Consider the following 11,907-nt stretch of genomic DNA (forward strand, 5'->3'; position numbering starts at 1 on the left):
AATAAGAAATAATTTTTAAAGACAGGATTACACTATATATTTTTAACATTTTACTATTTATATTTAAAAAATCCTGAGAAATCGAGCAAATGAGAGTGTAACGCAGTTGTTGGAGCAAATACTGTTAATCAGTGCAGTAATTGATTGCATATATTTCCATAAAAATAATTTATATTTTATATATTTTTATTACACTATATTTTATTTTACTTTATGCTGCCCACAGAAACACCTCTCGAAAAATCCGCCGTTCGGAACCGGCATTAAAACTGTAGGTCCCATATGCTCGTGACAATTAAATAATCACCGTATATATCACAAGCATATGAGAGAGGTGTAATATAGGCCAAAGGCTTAACAAGAAGAGAAAGAAGAAGAAGATTTTATACTGTTTATGCAGTATTAATAGATTAAATATATATTATAGGTTGATGAAAAAACTAATGACAAACCAACATCAATAGCAGAAGAAAGAGAACCCACATCTCCTACGAAAGAGAATGAAGTTTCAGCCACTACTTTATTAATCGCTGTACCTGTAAGAGAATTACCCGAAGGAGTTCAATGGGATTTTGATGTCGAAAATTGGCTAGATCCATACCAGATATCACATTATGCAATGGATATTTTCGAATACTTGAAGGAACGAGAACATTTATTCCCCATCAGCGATTACATGGACCGGCAAGTATGTCTCTCACAATGGATGAGAGCGCTACTAGTCGACTGGATGGTTGAGGTTCAGGAATCATTTGAGTTGAACCATGAGACCCTATATCTGGCTGTAAAACTTGTCGATTTATATCTGACAAAAATGACAGTCGGGAAAGAGACTCTACAACTGCTTGGCGCTGCAAGTCTTTTCATAGCGAGCAAATTTGATGTAAATTTTATAATTATATATCCACAAAATTTTTGCCTAACAAAATTGTACTCCTGTCACGAACAATAAGCTCTTGATAAAAACTTCGTAACTTTGGCTTTAGGAAAGAATACCACCAATGGTGGAAGATTTCTTATATATATGTGATGGCGCTTATACACAGAGAGAACTGATAAAAATGGAAATGAATGTTTTAAAAGTAGTCAATTTTGACCTGGGAGTGCCTCTTTCTTACAGATTTCTTCGGCGTTATGCTAGGGTAAGCAGTAACAAAGCTATCGATTTATATATAGGAATATTTTGTTTTAAGATTTAAATAAATATATTAGACGATATAATACTTCTTCCGCTAATTTTCGTTCAAAGAAAAAGGTAGGTTTTATTATTCGAAATTAGATTTAAGATTTAATATATTTTCAAATCAATAGGATTAATGCATAAGGCCTGACTGACTTATTTTGTTATAATAACAATCATCCAACAATTGGAAGCTCTATGTTTGGTTCCTCCAAATCGGATAGCAAAGCGCATCTGATATTTTTTTTTCGTAATATATAAAAAATCTCGAATTTTTACTAGAAGTTCTAAGCCACGAGCGAACACATCGACGTCTATGTACTTGTAGAGAAAGTTGAGAGAAATCATATTTTTTAACTCTTAAAAACAAGAAGAGGAACTTTGAAAGGGAATATTATCATATATGATATCAATTAATTGATATTAATATTTAAAAACATTTCACTAATTAACTATTATAATATTATTAATATTATATATTTTATAACATCAATAAGACTTTCTTGTGTGCCTTCCTGTGTATCAATATTTTATCTTCTTAATGTCCATGGCTAAACTAGAAAGGTTGTATGCATTTTTTGTAATTTTTCCCGTAGAATTGACTGATGTAATTTCGCTCTACATTCAATATTTAATAATTGATTTATGACAATTTGTTACAAAATTGATTTTTGTAATGTACTTTTTATTTATCAGAAATATTTATTCACATTCCGGTCTTATTTTCAATTGTTATTTTCTTGTTAATTTTATTGGTTTAATCTTGGGCCTTAATAAATTAACGAGCAAATGTGACATGATGTATATAACCTGATGTATATACCTACAAAATAACATATGATTTAACGCTGTTCGCTCCTGGCCCATTTTACCCGAGTTGAGTGTGTATACACCTATATAGAAGATGTTCAGTAAACAACGCTTAAGGGTAGATTTCCGATATCATTTTGAAACGAAAATTCTAATACCAAAATGTCGAGAGTATGATTCGATAACTTTAAGTACTTATAATTCGAAAAATTATTAAAACTTCGACATTTTGGTATTAAATTTTTTGTCTCAAAATGATCTCAGGAATCTACTTTTAAGCATTATTATAGTTTTTACTAAACTCTGTATGTGTGTATATTTCCAAATTACATTAGACTGTAAAAAAAAGTACAATTACATTTTTCTATTGGAGACCAGTTATTTTAATATTTTAAAATTTAGTTTCCGATATCTATTCTAAAAAATCTGATAGACTATCTTATTCGAATAGGATCTATACACTAACTCAATCATTATTATCTGAAAATAGTGTGCCAAGGTCTCCATGCCCACGTTAACTCTGGCTCGGTATATATTGGAACACTCGTTGATGGATTATACGATGATCAGATTTAGTGATAGCAAAATGGCAGCGGCGGCGTTGTTATTGGCATTGCTAATGAAAGATCTAGGAGGATGGAATCCAACATTAGAATACTATAGCGGTTATAAACTGGATGACATAAGAGATATTTGCAATCTTCTGAATCAAAGTTTACATAGGAAGCATAAAGAAACATTAAAAACTGTTCGCAGCAAATACAGCCACAAGTAAGTATTTAATTGTATTAATTTTATATATTAATTATATTTAATTTATTTCTTTTATATATTTCCTTTTGTGTGTGTGCGTGCGTGCGTGCGTGCGTGCGTGCGTGCGTGCGTGCGTGCGTGCGTGCGTGCGTGCGTGTGTGTGTGTGTGTGTGTGTGTGTGTGTGTGTGTGTGTGTGTGTGTGTGTGTGTGTGTGTGCGCGCGCAGAGTGATCTACTTAAATTGAAAACTTTAAATATTTTATTTTATTTTTGATGATACAAAAAATATTTTAAATGAAAGAAGAATGGTTTTGAGGGAGATGTATTTTGATCACTTTTTTAAAGATGTGAAACCATCTAAAATATGAAGATTTTTTAGATGGAATTATATGATATTTTTTACAAAATTTGAAGTTTTTAACTAATCTACACATAAAAAAATTAAGGTATCAAGTAACTAATAGTTTACGATTTACGAGATATTTTACACTTTATTCTGGCATGACATGAAATATTTATGTATCGTACTTAGTCGTATCCTTAATCGTATACTAAATTAATTTTTTAATAATCGTACATTAATATAATATTATGTGCAGAATAATTAAAGATTATATTATCTAAAAATTATATAATTCTATTTAAAAAGGTGAAAATAATCTTCATATCTTTCTAACGTCTCCATTTAAAAAAAAATGTGACCAAAAATCATTCCATTCCGTCCTCTTCAAAATCATTCCATTTTCATTTAAAACATTTTTGTATCATTAAAAATGAGTGACACATTCAAGATTTTCAATTTAAGTGCGTGCGTGCGTGCATGTGTGTATAGGATGACCAGTAACTCTTGTGACAACACTCGAGTGCAAATAGAGAGTAGATTAAAGTAAAATCCTATGTATCACTTTATAATTTTCGCAATAGTTAACAATTAATTATTAAAAAATTAAACAATGTCATGCCTTATTTCGAGCTTATAATTAGAATAACTTTAAATTAATATAATTAATATAAGAATATAAATACTAAATAATATTCTACTCAAATGTTTCTGCTGACAAAGCCTTCTTCAGTGTTAAAACATAGAAATACAATGTTAAATTAACAAACCAAATAAATAACAAATGAAAATTTTAAAAAATCATCAGTGGACAACACAGTGACAATATATAAAAAATGTCAATATATAAAAAATTCAAACGTCAAAAAGTATGGCAGATTATAATAAGATAAGAAGATTTTAAATACTTCAGTCAAGAGTAGATTACATTATGTCTCTCGATAAAATAGTTTTGCCAAATTGAAATCGAGAATCCAGTTTGTCGCAGACTTGTTTCAAATGATTTGAGAATTCATTATAAATGTGAAAGAAGACTATTTTTAAAACAAAAAGAAGTTTTATTGGTTAATGGCAAAAAAAGAAATTGAAAATTCCAAAGATATTCTATCTATCGTTTTTTCTGTATCAAGAACAACACAGAAGAAACTAAAATGTTAAAGTCGAGCCAAAATATTCCTTTGATTGAATCCAATGAATCTTTAGTCACCATCAATATCGAAATTTAGAGGCGAAAAGAATTCTTTTAATCCATTAGAACAAACTAACAAAAAATGGTTTAATTTGAGTGAGACAACATTTCTATATATGTAATAAATTTGTTACAAATGGGTAGCAATTTTAATTCCCTTCCAATAATAAAGAAAAATCAATCAAGGATATTGAAAGCTGCTACTACTGAAATAACTTAGGATTGATATCGAAAATTAGGAATCGCCATTCCCGAATTCCACCACTTTCTTCACAACAAGCCATGCTTAAATATTCAGAATAAAAAAATTAAGATCGACACAATGGTGTAATAATAACAAAAATATAATTTTCACACGTGCGGACAAGGGCAACGTAATCATAGCCATAGATATGACTTTTTAACAAGGTTTTTGAATTACTTAATGATTCAAAAACATATTCGGTGGTTAGACAAAATCCGACAATGGTGAAAGAAATTTTAATAATATGTTAAAAAAATGGCATCAAAAGGAATTCATCTCGAATAAAGAATTGTGTTTTCGATCAAGTGATTCCATTTTACTGAAAGCATATGTTTTACCAAAAATACACAAGACATTTCCTTTAGAATTATTGTTTCTTCAATCAACACAACTCTTTATTCCTTAGCTAGTTATTTACAAGATATTATCTCCGAAAATATTCCTCCTGCAAAGAGTAGAATAAAAAAAAATAGTTTTGAATTTCACAATAAATTAACTGGAACAATTGGAGACACAACCAATTTGAGAAAATTTTATTTAATGTTATTTCTCTGTTCATATCAAATATTCCGTTAGCTATTGCGCTAGATGGATTAGAGAGAAAGTAGGACTCTAATTAGGACTTAAATTATTCGTGTACCACGAACATAGAATTTATACCAAAGAATGAATTTATGCGGTTTGTCTTAATATCAACATATTTTACTTTTAATGAGATCCTTTACAAACAAACAATGTTAGATATGATAGAGGAAAAGGAGGAACCCTATGGGTTGGGGATGTCTTTATGATCGCACTAAAGATAAGGTCATTCAAATTTTAAATTCATTTAATGAACAGCACGATAGACTCAAATTCACTATTGAATATGAGAAAGATCATTGCTTGAATTTTTTGGATCTATCAGTCATCAATAAAGACAATACTATTATTTTAGATTGATATTATTAAAAGACGTTCTCGGGCAGATATTTATCGTTCTATTCTATTCGAATCATTCTACATGCCATAAAATTGGAACTATGTATAGTTTAGTTGATAGAACAATCTTATTGTCAAATCTTACATTCTATAATAAGAATATAGAATTTATAATAGAGATTTTGAAGGATAAAGGTTATCCTTTAGGAATGATTTTTAATTAAATAAATATATAAATTTAATAAAAGGATTAAAAGTTTAGCTTGTAAAAAATTCATAATGTAAATAACATTGGCTCAGTTGATACTGAAGTTTTAAAAGAGTTAATGGTTTTTAACGGTTAAATAGTTAATGATTAAACGGCCTATCGCCAGATACACACCCAGACTGTGATCACTAGCACAGAGAATTGTTTATTACAAGCGGCAAAGGAAAACAATTCTCCACTTTGATCGTATCTCACGCGTTTGCATTTAAATAGTAGGTCAGGTGAATATTTAGCGATCTTTAGAAATTAATATTTCATTAACTATTGCGAAAATTGTAATATACTACAGGATTTCCACTTTGTCTGCATACGAGCATTGTCCAAATATTCTAGGACATCTTGTATACATATACAATGTATTTTTTGTAAGTTATCAATGTTCATTCTATTTTATTTGCATTCTAGGATTTTCTTCGAAGTTGCGAAGCTGCCCCTAAAAGAGACTTTAGACATATGAATAGAAAAAATACAATTAAGAGTGAGGGTGCGCTCCCATAGGATGCGGAATTGCAGAACGTTTATAATTGGTTGTGACTTCATTCCGTCGATTCCGCTCAGCTAAGTGTTTTCCTATGTCACATTGAGCGGAATTTGCGGAATGCGCAATTAGCGCTGACAAATCGCAAGAGCTTTCCTGTAGATCACTTTCATTAGATCTACCGGAATAGTTTTTGTCATTAGCTCACACTTGATTGCGTATTTACAAGTTTTGTTTAATGGAACATAAAGAAAATTCCTGCGGATAGAAAATCATACATACAGGGATGTCTGCCAACTATGTTTTATGTATCCATTTCGATTTTGATTTACATTTTCGCTTTTCTGTATATTATTTATGACATTCATTTTCTGACCGTATTGATTCCGTCCGTATTTATTTGTAGGCAGAAACCAGTAATTTAATAAAAAATTACAGGGATACCGCGAGTAGTTACGCGCTTTTAAACGGTTTGACTTGATTTATGACTCGATTTCATGTGTATCTTGCATATTATTTACGGCTCTTTCCGTTTTTGATGGCTCTTAATCGATTTGCCTTCGATTAATATATTCTTGTAGAAGATAGGTTTTCTTCGTTTAAACCATGTTAACATCGTTAGCGAGATATCCATACGAATCCGCTAAAAAACTAAAACTGCGGAAAAGAAACCGACGAAATCGACAAAATGAAACCATTACCAATCACGAATATTCCGCAGTTCCGCATCCCATGGGGAGCACACTCTAAGGAAATTGAAGTAACTAACTGTAAAAAAGAAAGTAAAAATTCTCCAAATTCAGTACAGACAAATGAATTATCTTAGTAGCATGACAATAGAAATTAAGACTAGTCGTAACATTTGTTGGACAGCTTGTTTGTTAAGTATTGTAATATTAGCACGCGAATAGCGACGCTACCCTCTAAATTGTATAATGCATGAAACGAAAGCGGAAACGTAAAAAATCTCAAATGTATGTCAAAAAGTTTTATCATGAAACTTCACCGAGTTTTTTTACGGGTACACTTGATAGCGTATGACTCATCTTTATTATTATTATTATTTATATATATGTATATGCAGTAATCTCTATATCACTTTACAGTCTTTGCTATTTGTATAAGTCATTTTACTAATTCTTTTTCTTTTTTTATTAAATATTTATTTTAGCGCCACGCTTTTATATCTTGCGAGATAAATCCTCAACCTGAAATGTGATATCGGGTTTTTTTTCAATATGCGAGAATAGACTGAAAAGTAATGCACGTATGGTTGACTCATGAACGAAAAAAATGTGTATTTTCAAAATTCAAAGTAAAGAAAAGAATAAATATTAATCTATTTTTTTTACATGCTCGCCTTGTAATCTAATAAATTTGTTCCTAATAGATTAGAAATTTTCTTTATACATAACACCATTATTTACTTAACTTTATCATCTGCGGAAAAATAAGACGCCTTATAAGTCAAGAAAAGAAATACAAATCGCAATGTTAGACCTGTCGACCTGAGAAGTGATTTTATTATCTACTGTCATAGCAACTTTCTAAAATTCATACATAATTTTAGAGCAAATGAGTTTACATTTATCACAAAATTTTTATATTCAAAAAACCACTACTTTTCGAGTAACAGCATTCATGCCCTAAACCAGACCTGTTTAATACTTTGTTGGCAAGCTAAATGCTACGATTTCTCCAGCGTCTCGTTGAGCGAGATAAAGAAAAAATAGAAAAAAATAAATCCCAAAGTTCTGCTCAGTGATTGGTTACTTTAGCATCTATTTTTTGTTTTTTCAATATCTTATTTAGTGAAATGGAGAGAGGAAATCGTAACTGACAAATTACAATAAATGTTATGTTTGCTCTAAAGTTTTTATAATTTCTCTTTCTTTTTCCCCCTCTCTCTCTCTCTCTCTCTCTCTCTCTCTCATTAGATTGCAAATATTAGTTCTAATTAGCATAATTTATATATATATATAAGTATATATTTTTTAACTTCGGTTGTTTGAAAATCATTGATTAAATCAAAATTTTTTTATGCATATTTATTAAAAATAACTGAATAAATACAATATAATACTGTCCTCCATCTCGTTCCTTAGAATAGTTGATCGTATGCGTTGCTTTTCAGCCTGTCTCCTTGTAATTAATTTTCATTTTTCGATTCCTTTCACGATAATATTTTAAAATTATATTGTCAATTGCTGATTGATAATATGATGTGAACATGATTATGCGCAAGCGAATGACTGTGTGATAATTCTCACTGAAGATATCATATAAAGAGTGTGGCGCGTTGTTATATATCATTGTTGTATTTATAGTTAGGTTTCCAAATTTCTTTCTCGTCAGGATCAAGCTAGCTTTTCTTGTCTTTTCGCTCCCCAGTCTTCACACATTTCAATATTGACAATGTAATCATTGAAATATGATTGGAAATATGATTGAAGTACAAGAAGAAAAAAAAACGTAGAAAAACTAACTCATATTCGATAGGGAAATGCAGTGGAAGCCTGACTATACATGGATTGAATGGAGCTTATGTTGTTGGATGAGAAACTCTGATTTCTATGACAGTCATGAATGAGAAAACGAAATATTTATCACAGATAATCGGATGATATGAAGATTCAATGAAGAATAGAGTATTCTACATCTGATATCTAGTGATCTAATTTAGGTGTATTTATACATTATGGCAATTTGTTAGATTTAAATTCTTCTGTTTTGTATATTTAGCGAAGTAAGATCTCTTTTCTATCAAACTCATAATTACTAAATTTATATGGCAAATATCAGCCGTTTCTATTGCCAAATGTGGTTTGTACAAGATGTATCTAAAATAAGGACACTAGAGTACCGATTATATAATTTTTTCCTTAAGCCAGAATTGTGAAAAGTGAAAAAAAAAATTCATTTTCGCCATAGGGAAAAAAATTAATCGATACTCATTTAAGCTTATTATTAATTTATTATAATACACCTACCATTCGCTACTTTAAGAGTCAAAGAAAGAAAAAAGTTAAAGATTTATATATTCTTGTGTGCCAAAACAATAAGTGTAATAAATTCGGAAAAGAATCACAATTCCAATGTTTCGAAATTTATGTAATAGAGGTGACATAATTCTCTTTTCCGAACGAAAAAAACCTTCAGATAAATATTAATAAAAATCGAAAAAAATCTGTGATATCAACATTCGCTCATAATGTCGCAAAACCGAATCGAATGCGCGTACGTCGTGCATTTTTCTCTTTTCAAATGCAGGGTGGCCACGAAATCCTCTAATGTAAAGTTGAATGGCCGGTGTAAAGAATAAGTCCGTAATTTGAACGCTTTATTTTGAATATTTAGCATCTAAAATGAATCTATTGCATTCTTACGTTTGACGGGGAGATGCTTATTTGACACTCGTACAATATAATCTGTTTATATAATTAATATGATTTATATTTTGAATGTGAAGAAATACAAAATCATTAAAAAATAATATAAAAATCTTTTAGTATAAAAAATAAAATACTTAGAAAACTAAGAATATATACATATATAATTAATATTTAAATTACCTGCTAGATATACGTTTTCGATTATTTTCATAATCAAGTTCTATGTGTGACATCCTTTGTATTTCTTGATAAAAATATCAAATATTTGGTAGTAAATATTGATATGTATAGCACATTTGACAATAATGGCTAATTATACAAAATGAAACAAGAATTTTATGGCTACCCAGTATAAAATACATAGTAGTAATTGCTCAGTATTTATACGATTATTCTTAAGTAAAAATAATGCGCAACTTCAGAATTAACTTTCGTTAGATTTTCTACCTCAAAAAAAGCGAATATCTAAGTAAAAGTTACATACTGTACATATATAATCAATCACAGATTTTCATCTGTATATATATATTGTACCCAAGATTAATTAGGACAAAATTAAAATAAATTTATGTAACAAATATAGATATATATATAAAAAAGATACATGCGCGATCATAATTTTGGTCTAAATTAAGCCAGTGTGTATATAATATATTTTTTTACTATCAATAAATTAATGTTTATTATGCTGAAATAAAATGTGTGGTCTATACACTATAAACGAGATGTAATTTAATAAAATCATAAGAATATATTTGTTAGTTCGTTATGCATTATTTTACCAGAACAAATATTACCAACCAAGAAAATGGAATTTTATCTTTTATTATCGATTCATTCTTAGTCAAATAAGACGATTATCGAAACTATTCTGTACACTTTAGAGATTGATATTTGCAATCAATCTCTATTCTACAAGTAAATTAACTTTTTTCTATCATTTTTTAAATCATAATTTGAATTTCATGACTTTATTTACATGTTTTACATTTCTTTATAAATGTTTTGTATAATGTATTTAATAATTGTTATATCAAGAATTATAATAGAGTCGCTATGTCGCGATAGAGAATGTAATAGAAACATCAAAATTTCTTTCTGAAAATTATTTACTGTTATACATTGCGCGTTTTTTAAAGCTTTCCATAAATAAACAAATATACATACTTTAAATTCAGTAAAAATCAGGTACGCACTTATTACTACTACTATTTAGTTTTTACATAAAAACTTTATATTATTTGTATTAATCGATAATATCTGTAACTTTAAAATTACTATTGACTTAAAAAGCTTATTGCCATTTACAAATTGCAAGAAAATAATACTTTTTGTTCACTCGCTATGCTCTCGAATAAATATTATTGAAATTTCTCTAAATCTATCAGAATCTAAAAAGAACAACACGAATGTATAAATTAAGTTCCGGAAAATTCGTATGAGTTTCAACAAATGTCTTTATAAACTGTTGCGTAAATTGTTAAAATGATTGAAAATAGATGACATTTTATATATCGTATAAAAAGTAACATTTTACCATATAATTTAATAAATAATCTTATTGAATTTATATCCTACACATTAGCACCAACTAGACATTCTTCATCCTTCGAAGATGGATGATGTTATTTTTGAAGTTTGAGAATCAGTTGAGTTTGTGCGTGTTATTGATAATAAGTTGTGAAGACGGAGGATAAAAGTAAAATATATTTTTGATATGTGCATTTTTCTACTATTGCAAACAACGAAAAAAACTTACAAAATCTATGGAAATTATGCTATAAATTATATATATTCCTTTACATTCAGAAGTAATTTGTAAGATTTGAAGCGAATAATTTTTACTTTAAAGACGCAAAGCGCAAAAAGACTGGAAGACCTTGAACTGCTCTCAAATTACCGATATATATTAATTGAACAATTTAAACATCCAAACAACCATAACTGATGAACAAAAACGGATATTGTTTTATCAAAATAATGCTAAATCCTTGATTATCTGAAGAAAATTGCATAAACAGTAAAAATTGCGTAAACAGTAAAAAATTGTGTCAATGACTTTTTTGATTTCAAATCAACCAAGCTCTTCCAAGACGGAATTCTAAAGTTGCCTAAAACATAGATTAAAGTAATGCAAAACGAAATATTTTCTTGAATAAAGTTTTTTTCATTCATTATTTCATGTTCTAAAATTGTTTCATTTGACTAAAAACTCATACGAATTTCTCAGACAATCCAATAGACTATTTGAACAAAATTATTATATATATTTCTCTCTCTCTCTCTCTCTCTCTCTCTCTCTCTCTCTCTCTCTCTCTCTCTAACTCTCTCT

At 29.0% G+C, this 11,907-nt stretch overlaps 1 protein-coding gene across 1 annotated transcript in view; it reads left to right on the forward strand.

The window, feature by feature from the left end:
• Nucleotides 1-6,162, forward strand: part of LOC108685321 (G2/mitotic-specific cyclin-B3) — a 7,305-nt gene extending 1,143 nt beyond the window's left edge. The window contains exons 3-6 of the mRNA XM_018190052.1: nucleotides 428-883; nucleotides 987-1,142; nucleotides 2,481-2,761; nucleotides 6,111-6,162. Of these exons, the coding sequence (XP_018045541.1) occupies nucleotides 428-883; nucleotides 987-1,142; nucleotides 2,481-2,761; nucleotides 6,111-6,162 (945 nt within the window). The remainder of the gene's footprint in view (nucleotides 1-427; nucleotides 884-986; nucleotides 1,143-2,480; nucleotides 2,762-6,110) is intronic.
• Nucleotides 6,163-11,907: the final 5,745 nt, after the last annotated feature.

Source organism: Atta colombica, unplaced genomic scaffold (assembly GCF_001594045.1).
Source record: "Atta colombica isolate Treedump-2 unplaced genomic scaffold, Acol1.0 scaffold150, whole genome shotgun sequence".
NCBI lineage: Eukaryota > Metazoa > Arthropoda > Insecta > Hymenoptera > Formicidae > Atta > Atta colombica.